General features: G+C 35.6%; 1 protein-coding gene across 3 annotated transcripts in view; it reads left to right on the top strand.

Moving 5' to 3' along the window:
• Positions 1-19760, top strand: part of LOC131041402 (CBL-interacting protein kinase 8) — a 135357-nt gene that overhangs the window by 57944 nt on the left and 57653 nt on the right. For 2 of the 3 annotated variants that reach the window (XM_057974470.2, XM_057974469.2), the window contains exons 4-6: positions 2810-2917; positions 3031-3111; positions 3232-3285. In XM_057974470.2, coding sequence (XP_057830453.2) covers positions 2810-2917; positions 3031-3111; positions 3232-3285 — 243 coding nt within the window. Of the gene's footprint in view, positions 1-2809; positions 2918-3030; positions 3112-3231; positions 3286-5761; positions 6257-6373; positions 6462-19760 lie in introns of those variants that run through there. The other variant, XM_057974471.2, reaches the window with a different exon arrangement.

Here is a 19760-nt window from a genome sequence, read left to right on the forward strand (position 1 = left end):
ACAAATTTTTGTCACCTAGAGTGTAACAACCACCCCCCTTTTTTCTTTGAAAAATTGTCAATAAGAAGAATATAATAGAAACTTACTAACATAGATTATACTTTTGTCATTAAAATCTAATATATATTTAACAGAGTTGTTTAAGAGCTGATACAATGGCATTGAATTAATGCACTACCTATGTTTGTCTACCATACCAAATCCAACTCCAATAAGAATGGTAATGATTTACCTTGCTCAGATGAACCAAGTGAGGCATTGCAGGTCTGTAAAAGACATATGAACACACTGCAATGTACAGAACAGCTTGAAAGTAGTGTCCAGCTAATGCACCCACAATGTAGCCAAGACAACAATCAAGATCGTAAGCTGATATAACTCTTCCATCATCACGTCATTGACTCCCAAGCATTCTAACACTGTCAAACATGTTGCAGGTCTGGAAGAACCCAACAACAGTCCAATTAGCAACTCTACTGATATATATGGCCCCAATAATCTCCTCCAAATCACCCCCAAAACACCACAGAACTGTCCTAATTTCTTCTCAGGAACCTTGGCGCCACATATCATCAAGTAAGGACACCCAGATCACAGTATAAGCTGATAGAAGAACTGTAGCAGGTCTGATTCATCAATATTTGCTGTTAAAGAAAATTGCAGGTAATGGACCCTTTTTTTGGCTTCAGTCACGTACAGAACATAAATTTGGGCAGTAGAGGCAGGGGAAACTCTGAAATCAATTCTTATCTCCTTCAAAAAGTGTTTGTCCAACCTGAAATTGGTTGCAATGGTTGCCAAGTTGCTAGATGTTACCTTTGGCCAGGAGAAAATCCTTAAAACTCAGGCGGCCAGACCTCAGAAACTCACACCAGGTGCCATAAGCTTGTCTTTTGATGGTACGGTTCCCTTCACAAATTAATACCTGTAGCCAACCTTCAAAATCCACTCATAAACGTGTCATCTAGACTCAAGGCGAATGTCTCTAACCAAGTCTGCTATTTGCGGCCTATGGTAACAAACCCATGAGCAAGCAATGGAAGTACTGCCTTGCTAGGGCTTCAGAAACAATTATTGTCGTATGGCCAGCATTGGGAAAACCTGTATCATCTTCAAACACCCCCAAAAAAAACCTCTGCAATGACCCTCAAAATACCAACCCAAAAATTCTGCTTTCAAAATACATTGAACATTTTCATTTAGTTTTACTTTCTTGAAATCCCAAATTCCAAACTCTTTAAAAGCAATGTGATTCTTGTGTGAAATCACTCTAACAGCTAGGGAGGATCTTTCACCACCGAAACTAATAATTTGATGAGGATTTTTGTCCTCTAACAATCCTTGGAAGAACTCACTGTTCACTTCGACATCATCTTGTCATGTGTGCATTCTTCAATAATCCAAATGAAAGCCAAAATCCCCCTTATATAGAGTTGAGGGAAAAAGAACAATTTTAAATTAAAAAATATTCATTTTCCCTCTAATAGCCTTTTTGGATATTTTAAAAACAACTTATGACCAAGTGCCCCTTTTTCCTAGGCATCCACTTGGGGGGACATAATGCCACTTTATTAAAAATTAAAACATTAAAGTAAATATTATAACGTTAACTTTATAACTTTAGTGTAATAGTTTAAATAATCCCAAACACATTACAGGAAGCACCACCAAGGCATCAAAAACTGAAACTTATCATGCCAAGAAGTGCCTGATGTAGAAGAATGATACTAGGTGCCAAAATGGGGACTTTCTAAAAATAGCCGTGTCCAAGAATTGTGTAGAACAACCCAGAAGGCCAAAAATGCTACAAAGCGTGTCGCAACAAACTAGAGCATCAACTAATCACCACAGGAAGCCAAGAAAAACCTAAATCGATCTCTCCAAGAAATTTGGAGTTCTCTCAGCTCACTTGGAAACTTAACGAAAAATCCCGGAAACTGGCCAACACTCACAAAACAACTTGGCATAAAAAATGGGGACATTACATCAACACAACGACATAGTTGGTTTCAAACTAGGAAGCACCAAAAGCTGATATCTCCACCAAAGTTTCAATCTTGAAACCCTTGATCCTTGGTGGATAGGAACAAGCTCCAAATCACCTTGGGGCTTTGATACCATGTAAGATTCAGTGAGAATCCAATCAGATGAGCCAAGATCTAGGTTAGAGGGGAAAAGTTAAAAAGCTACAAGAAAACAAACAAATGATGTAATATGTGAATAACAACTATTACAATATATAGAATATGAAAAGATACAATACAAAGTCTACAGGCCATGATTTTAACTCACAATCACTCCGAATGAGGAGATGAGTTAACTTAGTCTAATTGAGGGTAACAGTTCGAACTGCCAATTAGTGGATTGGTTAACTCAATATGAGTATGATAGAAGTGGCCTTGACCAAATAGAGGTGGCACTTGACTACCATTCAAGGTGAACATGTCATTATTTGCTACCTAGATGAGAATAAATAAATATTCTTAATATCCTAAGTAAGCTTATTAGTAGGTTCAATATCACACCAACACCTTTTCACTCTTCTTGACCCCTTTTCCACATTATTTGATCAACATATTGTTTGCTTATGGTCCAGAAATCAGAAATGATTAAATATTACAAATGTTAAAGTTATGGCACTTTAATTGGTTTGTACTTGCTTTGGTTTTATCAGGCATGGGTATCTTCTGTCCTACCTAGCTATACCATCTATTTGTAGACTGACTTACCTCTGTTGACCAAATTGTTTCTTTTGATACAATCACATTGCCTTTTGTTTTACTGACAGCCATCTTTATTGCTATTACAGGTCCATCAACAACGACTTAGTGAAAATGAATCACGGACATATTTCCAGCAACTTATTGATGCCATTGATTATTGTCATAGTAAGGGTGTTTACCATAGGGATTTGAAGGTGCTTAACATTTTCATACTGCAAGTAAATGTGTCTGATGTTACATTTTTAATTAATTATGCCTTAACAGCTCATGAAAATATTCATGGCGCAATTTGGAGTTTGTTTTGCAGCCTGAAAATCTTCTCTTGGATTCTCAAGGAAACCTGAAAATCTCAGATTTTGGATTAAGTGCTTTGCCTCAACAACTGAGGGTGATTTTTTTTTTCTAGTGTCATCTGCAAGTTCAAAAGGCTCAATCTGGCTTAGTTTAGAGTTTACATGGTTGGATTTTGGGGAGGAATTCTCATCCTTGATCACACTGACACATGCAGGAAGATGGACTCTTGCACACTACCTGTGGAACACCAAATTATGTGGCACCAGAGGTATTGCTCTTTCATCTTGACTATCTGTCAAATAACCCTTGTGTTAAGGAAAATCTGCTCTTTGCAATATTTCCTAGATTGTAGTGACCATAGTGTGCATTTCCATTCTGCACAGCTACTTATTTATAATATATTTTGTCGAAATTTATGGAAACCTAATTATTCATTGTGGACCAGAAGTGTTGCTCTTTTCTCTCAATTATCTGTCACCGTGTTAAGAAAAATCTGCTCTTTGCAATATTTTCCTAGATTGTAGTGACCATAGTGTGTATTTCCATTCTGCATGGCAAGTTATTTACAATTAGTTTTGTTAAGATTTATGAAAACCTTACTATCTATTGTATTCAATGTGAAATTATGACTCTGTCTGAAAACTGGACAATGAAGAATGCTTTTTTCCTTATTTTTTCTTGATAGTTTTTGCTTACTAATTTTGACAACTGTGCTATTTGCATACAAATTTTCTGTAAACATGAAAGTATGAGATCAAATGGCTGTGGCTGAGGTGCTTTTTACATGCAAAATTTCATGTTTGAAGCTGACAAGTATTTTGCTTATGCCATTGGTGGATATATGCTTGTCTGTGTGTCAAGTATTGTTGTTTTAATTTAACTATCATTGTTATTCATTACCACAAATGCTAACTATATGACTGATGACATATGCTTTGTAACTAAGCTGCAGGGTTTGCCCCCCTAGGCCCTTGGTACCAGTCCGGTCCAGTCTGCCTGCCAGGGTCCATGATTGGGAGGGCTGGTTCGGACCAGGTCGAACCCGGACGCCCGACGGCCCAAAAGTCAATTTTTTTTTGCAAAATTCATTTTTTTTTTCAAATCCGCCACTTAAAAAATAAAAATAAAACCCTAAAAGTGAGTTTTAAAACATAAACTTGGATCATTTCTCCTCATTTGTGCCGCAAACATCAGTTTTTTGCTAGCAGGTTGAAGAAAGTTTGGCTTCCAACATCAAATAGGAGGAGTTGAAGACTGATTTTTGAAGCTTCAACAAGTGTTGCAGCATCATTTCCACACATTTAGAAGCTCCCATTGGCTGAAAGAGGTAGGTTTTTGAACATTTTTTTCAACTATTTTTGTTTCACAAATTGTCAAACATGAAACATTATTTGTTTTTCATTATTTTGTTTTTGTTTTTGAATGTGTTCATATTATTTCTTGCCATAGGAACTAGAATGACATCTACCTCTTCCTCCATAGGCACAAATGAACAATCAAAACAAAGAAATGATCCAAATTCTCCCCTATGGAAGCATGTTGACATTATAAGACCGCTTCCAGGAGGTGGGGGATTCCGTTGGAAATGCCAAGGATGTGGTAAAGAATGTAATAGTTCATATTTTCGGGTGATAGGCCATTTGTATGGAATACCAGGAAGAGGCATCAAAAAATATCCTAGAAAAGATGGTTTGCCACTAGATGAGACGGTGTTGAAATATATTAGGGAGCATGAGGCAGCAAAAGAGAGAGAAGCCCGTAGATTGAATCAAACCACTCCAGAAAAAACCAAGGGAATGCAACCCTCATCTAATCCCATTGTTGTAGTAGAAAACCACCACTTCTTTTCCACAACTGAGCCTCAAAGTGAAGCACCCATCACACACAAAAGATCAAAGGGGCCTTTAGAAACTGCATTTCAAAATGAGAGTCGAGACATTGCCGACTAAGATGTAGCAAGGTGCATATATGCAAATGGGTTGGCTTTCAATGTTGTTCGCTCTTCATATTGGAAGAAAATGTTGAAACGCGTTAATGAAGCTCCAAGAGGATATAAGGGCCCATGTTATGAGAAGGTATGTGGAACCTTATTTGAAAGAGAGGTGAAGGGGGTTGAAGATGCATTGAAGCCCATAAGGGATTCATGGGCTGAGATAGGTGTATCAATTGTTTCAGATGGGTGGAAAGATTCTAAAAATTGTCCCTTTATCAATGTCATAGCGGTGTCCCCTAAAGGGGCAATGTTTTTGAAAGACGTGGATTGTGAGGGCCAAGTAAAAGATGGCCAATTTATTGCAGATATTCTTATTTCCGCCATTGAGACAGTGGGACCCTGCAATGTTGTTCAAGTCATAATGGACAATGCAAGAAATGTAGAGCTGCTGGTTTGTTGGTTGAGGAATGCTATCATCACATTTTTCGACACCTTGTGTGGTTCATTCACTCAATCTTATGCTACAAAAGATTGGGAATGAAATTGAATGGATCAAATAAGTGTATGCAGAGGTTGAGGACATCAAGATGTTCATCACAAACCACATGTCTCAAGGGATTTTTATGTCCTTTTCAAATTTGGAGCTATTGAAGGTAAGTGAAATAGTAATTTAATTTTACATTTTCTGATTTTTAAAGTTTTTATTTTCAATGTTCATAAATCATAATTTCATTTTGCAAGCTATATTGTGTATTCTTCTTTAAAGTTTGGTTTTATTTTTTAATCATTTTGGCTTTAATTTGTGTTATAGGTTGCTGAGATCCGTTTTGCATCAAACACAAACCTCTTGAGACAACTTGTGAAAGTTAAAGTGGCACTTTGCAATATGGTGATCAGCCTAAATTGGACTATATGGAAGAAGAGCAACAGTGAGAGCACAATAAGAATTAGGGTCAGGATATTGGATGACTCGTGGTGGGATCTTGTGACATATCTCCTTAGTTTTCACCGAACCCCTTATGAGCATGATTCACTATATCAACATGGATAGGCCTTGCCTTGGTGAATTTTATGATGACACTGACTCAATGTTTGAAAAAATGAAGTGCATTCTAAATGCAAGAGAGAAAGACCCCGAGGAGAAATTCTTCAAACAAGTGGAAGCAATTGTTGTAGAAAGGTGGAATAAGATGATCACTCCTTTGCATCTTCTTGCCTATGCCTTGACACCAAAGTACTATAGCAATCAATTCCTTGATCAACCAAGAAGGCTTGCACCATGGAGAGATTTAGAAGCGTCTGATGGGTACAAGGCAACATTCCTTAGACTCTATCTTGATGATGATTTGCGAGATATTACTACAAATTAGTTCATAGAATTTGCAAATGGAAATGGTCTAAGTGTTGATGCTCTTTGTCATAGATTGAAGAAGGATGCTCATAGTTGGTGGTACTTCCATGGCACATGCTTCCAAAACCTACAACCCCTCGCTATCAAAGTTTTATCACAAGTAAGTTTAATTAATTAAAATTTATCACAAGTTTTATTTATAGTTTACTTTGTCTTCATAGTTGCTAGTAATTTTTAATTTTATAATTTTTTTTTTAATTGTTTTCACTTTGCCACTTTGTCTTCATATCTTTGCATCTTAATTGTTTACATTTGCACCTTAGTTTTTTCTAGCTTTGCCATTTGGTGTTTGGGTATTAGTAACATTTTTTTTCAAGCATGTTGACATTCTATATTCATTTAGATTCATTCATTAAAGAATAAATATTCCAGTTAGGTAAGTTAATTAGTTAACCTTTGTAATAATCCTGTAGGGTGATAGCTCAAATCCCAATAATTTTTCGCAATCAACTCAATTTTACTCTTTTTGATCACCCAATTCCTAGAAGGGGCAAAGTGAAAACATTGGCACCTTAGTTTTTTCTAGTTTTGCCATTTGGTGTTTGGGTATTAGTAACATTTTTTTTTTCAAGCATGTTGGCATTAAAGAATAAATATTCCAGTTAGGTAAGTTAATTAGTTAACCTTTGTAATAACCCTGTAGGGTGTTAGCTCAAATGGCAATAATTTTTTTCAATCAACTCAATTCTACCCTTTATGATCACCCAATTCCTAGAAGGGGCAGAGTGAAAACATTTGAAGGAAGAACGAGGATAGAGGAAATATAATTGAAAAGTGTTGACAACAAGCCGACCAACTTACAATTTAAAACAATCATAGAATTGCTCTAGTCAAATTGGCTGATAGTGAATGCAAACAAAGTTGCATCAATGCCAAAAGGGCAGATTAATTCACCCGATTCCGATTCACATCATGCAAGGCAGAGTAAAATAGAAAAATAAAATGGGATTCAGGGGTACTACCATCTAAAGATCTTTTACAACGAAAGTTCTTGGAAAAGAAAGAATTTGGGAAATGCCTTGCAGATTATTACAATAATGATTAATATTCACTTACAAACATATTTGAACAGAACCTAAAAATATTTTCCTATGAACAAGCAAATTCCCATAGTGGCAGGGCTGAAATTACAACAAATTCCCATAGTGTACAGTCCAAGAACAAGCAAAGGATTAACAACACTTATATTCAAAATTGCAATTCCCATAGTGGCAGCTGGGATAGATAAGGTATGCATCCTCACATTGACTCCCAATTGCTCCTAGATAGCTATGACCCAATATTTTGTTGATATGGTTTGACATAAAGGAGAAATCAGAATAGTACAACGACAATGGCAGGTATTGGTACAGTTGGAGTGGAAATAGCTAGTTGCCAACACTCAAATCCTCCTCAACATTCAATGTCGTTGAAAACTCAATAGAAAGGAACAAACAATATGGCCTAAAATATTGGGATTAACTCCTTCAACAAAAATGAGATTGTAATGTTCCCACTTAGAAATATAATTCAATATAAATAATAATAATAAAATTAAGATACAAAAAATAAAAATAAAAATTAAATTAAAATATAAATGAATATAATTAAATATAATAAAAATTTGATTAAAGTTAATGAATGGTCAAAAGGTATGAAATGATAAATTGTGTGTAATGTCCCCATTTTATCTGACATGGTTTTTGGGTGATTAGCCTATCATTCTGACCCTCGTAGGCTAATGAGTATGGATAGAGGGTCTCCCGAGGCTTGTATCGTCTCCAGAGTTAAGTGTGTTTCGATCTGGCTTTCGTTTGGTATCATTTGGACTTCATTTGCTATACTTACTATTTATAGTAAGTTTGAGATGTTAGAGATGGACCCATTCTACTTTTAGTAAAGGGGTATGGTCATATGCAACTTCATCATGTCAGCTCCCAGTTCAGACGGTGTTAAAATTTTTTTAGTATTAATGGAGATATTAATGTTTATTTAGTTTAAATAAACATTAATGTTTTGAGCTTATATTATTAAGTTATAATATAATTTTATATTATAACTTAAGCGTCCAAGTATCATTAAAGGGGACCATTTAATTAATTAATTGTGGCTCTTTTACCAAGGTGAAATATTAAATGACAAAGTGAAAATATTATATCATTAAATGTCATTTAATATCATTAATTGATTTAATGCCTTATTGGAGAAAATCGAACCTTCATGGGAAATATATATAAGGCTTTTGAAAAGAAGAGAAGGGGGATTGATCATTGTTATTTTTGATGAGAAGACTTGTCTCTTGGCTTTGGAGAAGAAGTTGGAGTTTTTGTAGCTTGTCCAGAGTATTGGCATTGAAGAACGTGAAGACTTCATTGCATCAACAATCTGAGGGTGTGAGATATTCATCTGAAGTTGCTCCTAGGGTTGGCTTCATCCAGAAGTTGACATTGTGCTGATTGGAGATTTATTTTCAAATTTATTGGCATAGCTGAGGGCATATGTATATGGCAGACTAAGAACATCATACAGAGGGTTTATTTGCTGCTACAGTGTCGTGAACAGTGCACGTGAACAGTGCGCTACAGCGTCATGAACAGTGCGCGTGAACAATGCGCATGAACAATGTGCTACAATAGTTCAAATTCTATAGAAGGGAATTTAGAAAGGTGAACAGCTATATATATTTGACAAGGGCTTTGCATATGAGGAGAATCAAACCAATATATCAAGGCAGCCATTGAAATTCTAGGTTTTCTATCTATGGTCATTGTATTAGAAAATCATTACTTCATTGCATCATTTGCTATTATGATTATATCATGAAATACTTTGAGGTTGCATATGTTTAATGGAGATATAAGTTGCATATTCCACATTCATGGTGACTTTCAACATTGATAAGCCACTTAGCTTTCATGCCAACTGTTTGCTTAAATGCCTAATGGCTGTAGGTATACTTTGGGATGCATGACAAGTGTTTGTCTTAATGTCAACTAGCTGTACTAGTTAATTTCAGTCATTACATGTGTGTGTAAAGGTCTAAAACAGCTAGCATATCATTTCTATAACAACTTTGCATTGTTAGAAGCTTTCCATAACTTCATTTGCAGCCTACAAACCCAAAGAAGACAAATAAAGAATTCACCACAGCGGCTTCAAACATTGTATGCCAAGTGTTTGACAATATTCCTTGGGGTTCAAATAAGCGAAACAGGGTCAGATTAGCCAAGGGATAGTACATTGCGACTCCCCCAAATATGAGATATAAAAGGGAGAAGATAACTCATTTAAAGGGGGGGATAATTTGGGAATCAGAAGTGCAGATTTGATTGTGAAAAGTTGTGTCCCTTTCAAAGGGCATAAATAATGAAGGGCTGCACTCTTTCAAAGGGTGCTAATGGTGAAAGGGTGTGTCTCTTGCCAAAGGGCATACATGATGAAGAGGTGTGACCTCTCCCTCACATTGAGAGATATAAAGGAAAGGAATCAAAAGCATCCAGTGACATCACCATGGATCAGATCAGATCAGAAAACTGTTATTAAGTTACAGGCTGTAACATCCTTCTTGTTGGTGGTATGCATGGGGATGTGCTTAATATGTATGCTTAATATACGAAGACTGATAATGTTCTTATGCAGAATTTAATAGTAATATTAATATAGACTGCAATATGTATGACAGTCATACTTAATTTCATATACATTCATAGTACAACAAGATATTGACATATTTACAGCCCCGAGCTCTTAACCAGTTCTAATTCCTTTTTCTTGAGGAGTGGTATGATGCTGTTAGGGAGAGGTGGAGTAAAACCATCTCATGATAGATGAGCCCCAAGGGTGAATGGATTGATGTTTCGGTAATCTAGGTTGTATAAGGGAGATGGTATCATCGTACCCTAGACAAGCAAGTCTCCCATCCAGGATTAGAAATTAGAAGGGGATTAAGATTAGGCCTGAACAAGGACAATACCTAACTGTACTATGAGCAACCCTAGTCATTAATTCGTAACTACTGTAACATAGCAGGTAGTAATGTATGTTTCCCTTTGGGAACTGACAACCTATAAATAGGGGACATTAGAAATGGTATCAGAGCTTTGATCCTGCCATCTTGCAGGGTAAAGATGAATCAATGAATCATTCTAGTCAATGGGAAGAAATCTAACAATACGTGTATTTGCATGCATGCTCTGTGTCTAGATATATCAATGTGTATGCTCTGTGTTTGATCTGATGTATTTCCAACATGTCTATCTTGTTAACACAAGTGGACATAACCAAGATAATGAAAGAAACATCACTTGGTATAGAACCTACAATTACTAAATTATCTTAGTGTATAGAAGAAGCTAATTACATCACAAGAAAGATTACAAATTCCCAATGGTTGATTTGGGGAAACCTCATCTTGGTGGATGACTCAACTTGAGAAAATTGGCATTGCTTGAGGACAAACAATCTTAGTTGGGGCGGACTGTAATGTCCCCACTTTGAAATATAATTTAATATAAATAATAATTATAAAATTAAGATACAAAAAATAAAAATAAAAATAAAATTAAAATATACATGAATATAATTAAATATAATTAAAAATTGATTAAAGTTAATGAATGGTCAAAAGGCATGAAATGATAAGTTGTGACACCCCCAAATATGAGGTATAAAAGGGAGAAGAGAACTCATTTGAAGGGGGGATAATTTGGGAATCAGAAGTGCAGATCTGATTTAAATAAGAAGTGCAGATCTGATTGTGAAAAGTTGCGCCCCTTTCAAAGGGCAGAAATAATGAAGAGTTGCACTCTTTCAAAGGTTGCTAATGGTGAATCAAAAGCATACAGTGACATCACCATGGATCAGCAGATCAAAACTGTTATTAAGTTACAGGCAGTAACATCCTTGTTCTTGGTGGTATGTATGGGGATGTGCTTAATATGTATGCTTAATATATGAAGCCTGATAATGTTCTTATGCAGAATTTAATAGTAATACATTTATAGACTGAAATATGTATGACAGTCATACTTAATTTCATATACATTTATAGTACAACAACATATTGACATATTTACAGTCCCAAGCTCTTAATCAATTCCAATTCCTTTTTCTCGAGGACTGGTGTGATGCTGTTAGGGAGAGGTGGACTAAAACCATGTCATGATAGATGAGCCGGAAGGGTGAAAGAACTCATGATCCTGAAATCTGGGCTGCGGGCCCCAAGGGTGATGGATTGAGGTTCCAGTAATCTGGGCTGCATCAGGGAGATGGTATCCTCGCGCCCTAGACAAGCAAGTCTCCCATCCAAGATTAGAAATTATAAGGGGATTAAGATTATGCTTGAATAAGGACAATAACTAATTGTACTATGAGCAACCCTAGTCATTAATTCGTAACTACTGTAACATAGTAGGTAGTAATGTATGTTTCCCTTTGGGAATTGTCAGCCTATAAATAGGGGACATTACAAATAGTATCAGAGCTTTGATGCTGCCATCCTGCAGGATAAAGATGAATCGATGAATCATTCTAGTTGATGAGAAGAAATCTAATAATACATGTATTCACATGTATGCTCTGTTTCTAGATATATCAATGTGTATGCTCCGTGTTTTCATGTGTATTTCCAACATGTCTATCATGTTAGCATAAGTGGACATAACCAAGATAATGAAAGAAATATCACTTGGTATAGAACCTCCAATTCCTAAATTATCTTAGAGTGTATGGAAGAAGCCAATTACATCACAAGAAAGAGTACAAACTCCCAATGGTTGATTTGGGGAATCCTCGTCTTGGGGATGACTTAGCTTCTATGTTACCCGGGGTTGCTTCCCCATGTAATGTCCCCACTTTGAAATATAATTTAATAATAAATAATAATAATAAAATTAAAATACAAAAGAATAAAAATAAAAATTAAATAAAAATATAATTAAATATTAATACACTTATTTAGTACTGATTAATCATCCTTTATTTCTATCAGCAATATAATAGGAATTGAAACATGTAAGCAATATAATATTATTAAATTAATAATTAAGCAATATAATATTAATTAATTAATTAAGCAAGTGTTAATCAATAAAAGAATACTAAACGAAGTGCCTAAGGAACTAAGGTAAGAGTCACGATCTTACTAAGGGAACAATGATTAGAGGAGGACGCGACTTTCAATAAAGTCATGTCTCTCCCCAAAGGCAGAGAACCCTCTAGCCACTTTAAATATGGGGCCCAATACTTCTCACGTGGGAGGAAAAAAACAAGATAAAAAAAGAACATAAAAAGAATGGCTGGAAAATATCTTCAGCCATTTGACGATTCAGCAAACCATTTTAGGAGTTTGGCTTTCTTCCCGACAGGCAGCATAAGGACATGTCTGATCCCAGCAGCCCATCCTTGGGGAAACAGAGTATTAAAGAGCAAGCAATATTTTGTGGAAGGTAAGGTGGAAAAATAGAAAGTAAGAGGAGGCTTAAGGGAATCGCAAAAGTAACAAAGAGTCAAAGCAAGGGTACATACACTCCATACGGGTATGATGTATCTAATCCACTGCTTACTATGACAACATCAGAAATTTATAAGATATAAATACTTCATTCTGTTATTCTAATTTGATAGTGCTTTTTCAGAAACTAATATAGGATAGTCTGCAAGTATCAGACTCGAAAACAATCATAACTGAATTTAGTAAAGTACTAATAATCACAGCAGGTATTAGAAATCATAATAGAGATATTAAAGATTCTTCAGACATTAAATATAATAAATGTAGATATTAAATACAATGAATATAGATACTAAATATAATGAATATAGATATTAAAAGTAAGATATTGAATACAATGAATATAGATATCAAATGTAATAAGTATATACATATTAAACATGCATAAACATTACAAACATTAAACATCACCATCGATCAGATTAGATCAGAAAAATGTTATTAAGTTACAGGCAGTAACATCCTTGTTCTTAGTGGTTCTAAACCAAGCTTTGGTTAATTTTAGTATCCTTCTATTCTTCTCTCTATGTACTAAAGTTGTGATTCTAAGATAGAATATAAGAGGGTCCCATTAGGGGACATTACACCCCGGGCCTAAATCGTCCATCTCCGTCCCGGGGACGTGGGGACGGCGAGAGGACGTCGCCCCCCCTCCTCAAAATTGAAAAAAAACAGGGAAATGTCTTGGAAACTTGGGGACGACAAGGATTCTCAAAGGGGATGTCCCCTCGTTCTCTATATGGTTGGGGACGTCCGTGACGTCCACTAACCATCCCGGGGATGGCCAATTGTCTCCCCTTTCCCAGCACATTTAAAAAAAAGAAAGACTTAAATACTCTAAAAAACATTTTTTAATTTTATTATAGGTCTGTAAAACTGGATTTTCACTAATATGATGGGTAAACACGTCTGAATCACTTCCAAAAGCACTTAGAAATAATGAGCAGCAGCCTGGTAATAAATTTCATAAACATTCAGAACTCGGTAGTGCATAAAAAAATGGTTGCAAGTCTGCAATATTTGACTTTTCATTGATATGAAAGGTAAACAGGTCTGAATCATAGCCAAAAGCACTCAGAAATATAAATAACAGCTTGGTAATGAATTTTACAAACACCCAAAACTTGGTAGTGCATAAAGAAGTGGTTGTAGGTCATAATAGTAATGGAAAACTATCAAAATATCCTCCAACCAGAAAGAAACAATGAACTACATGCAAACAATTGATGGCATAGTGACAATGAATTTTCAATTATGAATGCGTATTGAGTATTGACAATGAATTTTGAATAATGAATGCATATTGAGTATTGACAATGAATTCTGAATTATGAATGCATATTGAGTATTGACAATGAATTTTGAACACAAATGTGGTATGTTAAGGTTCTATAATGTGCATATACATGCCTTATCCATGTTTTCATATGAATATGATGTATATATACATGTTTTATCTATTTTTCATATGAACATTTAAAATTTCCCTAAATATTTAAAATTTTCCCTATATTTTATATAGCCGTCCCCTTTGCCGTCCCCTTGCCATCCTCAAAATTGGCAAAAAAATTTGCCTTCCCGGAAACTCGTCCCGCTGTCCCCTGCTATCCCCATCCCTGAAACTAGGGGTAACATAGATCAACTTGAAAAAATTGGCATTGCTTGAGGATGAGCAATCTTAGCTGGGGCGGACTATAATGTCCCCACTTTAAAATATAATTTAATATAATAATAATAATAAAATTAAGAAAAAAAAATAAAAAATGAAAATTAAATTAAAATATAAATGAATTTAATTAAATATAATTAAAATTTGATTAAAGTTAATGAATGGTCAAAATGGTATGAAATGTTAAGTTGTGACTCCCCCAAATATGAGGTATAAAAGGGAGAAGAGAACTCATTTGAAGGGGGGATAATTTGGGAATCAGAAGTGCATATCTGATTTAAATATGAAGTGCAGATCTGATTGTGAAAAGTTGTGTCCCTTTCAAAGGGCAGAAATAATGAAGAGCTGCACTCTTTCAAAGGGTGCTAATGGTGAAAGGGTGTGTCTCTTGCCAAAGGGCATGCATGATGAAGAGGTGTGACTTCTCCCTCACATTGAGAGATATAAAGGAAAGGAATCAAAAGCATCCAGTGACATCACCATGGATCAGATCAGATTCTGTTATTAAGTTACAGGCAATAACATCCTTGTTCTTGGTGGTATGTATGGGGATGTGCTTCATATTTGAAGCCTGATAATGTTTGTATGTAGAATTTAATAGTAATATTAATATAGACTACAATATGTATGACAGTCATACTTAATTTCATATACATTCATAGTACAACAAGATATTGACATATTTATAGTCCCAAGCTCTTAACCAGTTCTAATTCCTTTTTCCTGAGGAGTGGTGTGATGCTGTTAGGGAAAGGTGGAGTAAAACCATCTCATGATAGATGAGCCCCAAGGGTGAAAGAACTCATGATCCTGAAATCTGGGCTGCAGGTCCCAAGGGCGAATGGACTGAGGCTCCGGTAGTTTGGGCTGCATTAGGGAGATGGTATCATCGTGCCCTAGACAAGAAAGTCTCCCATCCAGGATTAGAAATTAGAAGGGGATTAAGATTAGGCCCAAATAAGGACAATACCTAACTGTTCCATGAGCAATCCTAGTCATTAGTTCGTAACTATTGTAACATAGTAGGTAGTAATGTATGTTTCCCTTTGGGAATTGACAACCTACAAATAGGGGACATTACAGAGATTATGCATCTATAATAATGTTAAACCATTTGACATACTCTAGAAATATTCACATCAGATTTGGAATTAAATAGCTGAAACAAACATTGAAAACCTCACACCCAAACCAAAGCACTAAATGTTTGATCATAAGTTCATTGACAATCCCTAGATGAGATTGCATGTAAAACTAGGAGGGTTTTGTCCTCCAAGCTTTCAAAATTTAAAGGTTTCCTGTCCTTTGGAAATGGAAAAGATGAATGTGCATTCACTTTTGATAAATGAAATGACTCCATAAAGAATGTAGATGCTTTTTTTGAAAAATCTCTTCCTTTTATAATTTTTTAAAGAGTTATTTTAGGAAAAGCATTTTTTTTTTCTTTGTTACTATTTTTTCAAAAACATGTGTTTTTGGTTTTTTGAAGAAACGTATTTTTTAACTTTTCAAAAAAGCATTTTTTCCATAATAAAATAACATAAAGTGTCCTATTGACCATTTTTCAGCACCTTGAGCCTAATGGCACTTTATCTGCATATTTAAAACACCTTTTTAAATAATTAAATATAAGTTATTTAAATTTACTTTTTTGACAACTTTTTTTTTGAAAGTGTCGGATGAACTTTTAACATGACTGGTGATTTTGGCATGACATGCCCTTCGGTAGCACATGAAACACTTTTGATCCGGAGCTATGAATCGGTGAGGTCACCAATGGGGGACCTCATCTCCCATTTAACTATGCTAAGGCTCAAACCCGTGAGCACATTGGATCAGTGAATGCACAAGCCTACGATCACAATGGCCTAGCGGGGGTTTGAACCTTGGTGGTCACAACAACAACACAATCTTTTAACCAACACACTATGGGAAGAACCCCACTTTTTCGACCACATTAATATTTAATTATTAATTTTTTCCCTTTTAAATCATCCCAAGGTCTTACTAAAATTATTAAATAAGCCAATTGAATTGTCTTGATAAGTACACCAACTCCTTAAATGCATAGGACTTTAGTCCACAAAACGTTGGTACTATCCAAGGATGATGGACCTCTCCAAAAGGTTTGGACATAGTTCTAAAATGAATTTGGACAAACTTTTCATTTAAGTGATTTTTAAAGTCACTTTATAATATTTAAGTGGCCTTTTAATTTATATAAAGTCACTTTATGACTTTATAATATCCATATAAGTTAAATAACTTAATCATTAAAATATTAATATCTCCCTCAATATTTAGTCTTTTGACGAGCCGTCTGAAGCTGGGGTCAATACTGTATAACCCCCATGTATCCAGGTGCCCTGATTAAAAATAGCTTCACTGCCAGATTGACTTACTATAAATAGTGAGTCCCTCAACTAAGCTCAAACACTGATATACGAAGGCCTGAAACTGAACCTAAGATTGAACTGAAGACATGGAGTGACAACAATCTCCATTAACTACCACTGAGACTCTCTATACAAACATATTAGCCTATGAGAGTCCAAGTAATAGGCTAATTCCTCGAACTCTGATGCTCACGAAAATGGGGACATTACAGTTACTTCCCCTTCACTCATCTCCTTTTGTCATTCACATTGATGGGGACCCCTGCCTATGTCTCTATCTAGAGTTTCCCAAATTCTCCATAGATAGTGACATCATTCTATTGGGTGACTATAATACTTGTATTGGGACCCACCGAACACCCATTCATGATCTTATAGAGGATAAACCATGTCTTCATGAGATGGATCTAGAGGAGTTTGGTTTTTATATAATATAGGTTCAAACATATTGTTCCTCAGAGCATTGCTCATGCTTAGTTTGCTACCCAACCAATGCATCTTGAGATTATCTTTTGGTTTACTTTCTACATACATAGACTTAGATCCATGGGTGGCAATGTTTCTAGTTATCATAGATATATATGGCTCTTCATTCTTTTGAGAGGTTTGCTTTACTGAGTCCAACTCAACACCATTAGTGCTGGTACATGGAGACTAACTTGCTCCTTTTTGTTGGCATCTCTATTGACATACTATCTCTTTTCATGTATTCATGGGGTAATCCTCCTTGGATCCTTTCTTTGAAGAAGACAGTCACTAGAGTTGCTAGATGGGACATCTATGAGCAATATATTTAAGTCACTTGGATCTCTCCTCTTGTACCATCCAAACTAAGGCTTTCTTTTTATGTTGAGCATTTCTTTTAGGTCAAAGATGGTGTACTATATTGCCTTGAGTATCTTCAAGGCTATTGGTCACATAGCTTTTGGTTTTCCCTTTGTCAAATGAGGTTTGTTAACGTCAGCTATGGGTTGAGATAGAACATATTTCTTGCCTTGATCAGATCTACCATCTTATCTCCCTCTAAAAGGTTGAAAATCGAGGAGCATTTCATTTTCAAGTGCTTCATTTATTATGACATTTGAGAGAGATATTACTACCTCTAAAAGGACTCAAACAACAATCTCTCTTCTTTCTTTAGAAATTCAGACCAACATTGTTGGCTATTTATCTTCGGGAGGGCTCACCCTTAGACACAAATCCTTAGATGCAATTTCCAGAGATTCAGAAGCACCTAGGTTGATCACCCCTTTTAGCACATCGAGGAGATTGGCAGCCCTTGATGGCCTTTGGATACTACTATTTCTATTATAGATGCAAATAGACCTTTAAGAAATGTTTTCACAATTTTTGCCTCAACATGTTCCCCCTCAACGTTATGGTCTTGTTTCTTTCCGACAATGTGACCCAACTTCTCATCAGCATAGATCTACTCTCTAGATACCTCCTTGGTCATAGGTTCAGATGCATATTATGAGCTTTCTTATTTCTACAAGGGTTACTTCAGCCTTGGATGTTGGATGTGATCCAAGGAGTACCCCTCCTAGCTCTTGACACTCCCTAATGAGCATCATTAGATCTTGTACAGGCCCCTTCATAGTGATGATTGGTGGCACAAGCGAATTCACCATTTCTAGTCAAGATGTGATACTTGATGATGTCTATTTTTCCTTCACAGTTTCTCTTTGCTCTTTAAGGTTCTTGTCCCCCTTGCTTGGGTATTTGTATCTATTTCGTGATCACTTGTTTTGGTGGACCCTTGTTTTGTATTTTTTACTTTTATTCTTCCCCTTGGTGGGACCGTTTGAGGAGAAATTTGTACTGCTGTTCTCTTGAGTCCCATTGATCTACTTCTGGTCATTTGTGGACATTAACATAATTTCTTTCTTTCTTTTGACATGGAACTGAGTCATTCTTTCTTGAGGGAAGAGATGGAGTGTAAGGATATATTTTCTCACCTTCTATTAGTGATTGGTTGGACTCTTACCTAAGATTATTCTAACATAATCTGATCATATTTTTCTTTCTTCATATTCTTCTTATGTGCATCTCTTTGTTCATTGTAAAGCTTGCTTTTTCCAATGTGTCTTGAAAATACATTCATGTAATTCATACAGTACTTTAAAATTTGATCATTTGACACCATGGATGATAATTCCTTCCATATGCCAAAACATATCATTTTTCATTCAGAAACCTTGAAGTTGGTTATCTTATTCAAAAGATTCCTTTATGCATTAATGCCTAACCATGTTTTGAACTAATTAGAGCTTGTCCTACCTTGGGGGAAGAAATATTTCCTTATCTATGCTAATTTCTGTAGTACTTGCTGGTGTCCTACATTGAAGTTCAATATGTGCATTAAGGCTTGTAGGATGATGCCAATTAAATGAATCCTCAAGTTTGGCAATGCTTCTTTCAGGCTAAGCCAAGTTTTCCCATAGAGGAATATTATGTTTCCCAGGCTGGTTCGGTTTCAATTGTTTTCTGGGGTTTGGACAAAGTTTTCAATTTGCTATTTTACTATGATTTATTCGGTTCAGAGGTGAATGGTGAATTCAAAGAAAGAAGCAGTTGAAACCTAAAGCTTGGTTTGGTTAAATTAAATGAAATGCAAAGAGGCATCATGTGAAGCTAAGGAAAGTGACCAAGAACAATATTATAGTCAACAGAAACAAAGAATCACATGTCATGGGCCTATAAAGAAGATAGACAATAAGACTTTCAATGTGAAAGAATTAATTTTTGTTTCTCCATTTCATGAGCGTGTTTCTGATAGAGATGTTATTCACAATGTTTCCCATTTCTTCAATCCATTTCATATGGTCATACATATTAGTGATG

This window comes from Cryptomeria japonica, chromosome 11 (assembly GCF_030272615.1).
Source record: "Cryptomeria japonica chromosome 11, Sugi_1.0, whole genome shotgun sequence".
Lineage (NCBI taxonomy): Eukaryota > Viridiplantae > Streptophyta > Pinopsida > Cupressales > Cupressaceae > Cryptomeria > Cryptomeria japonica.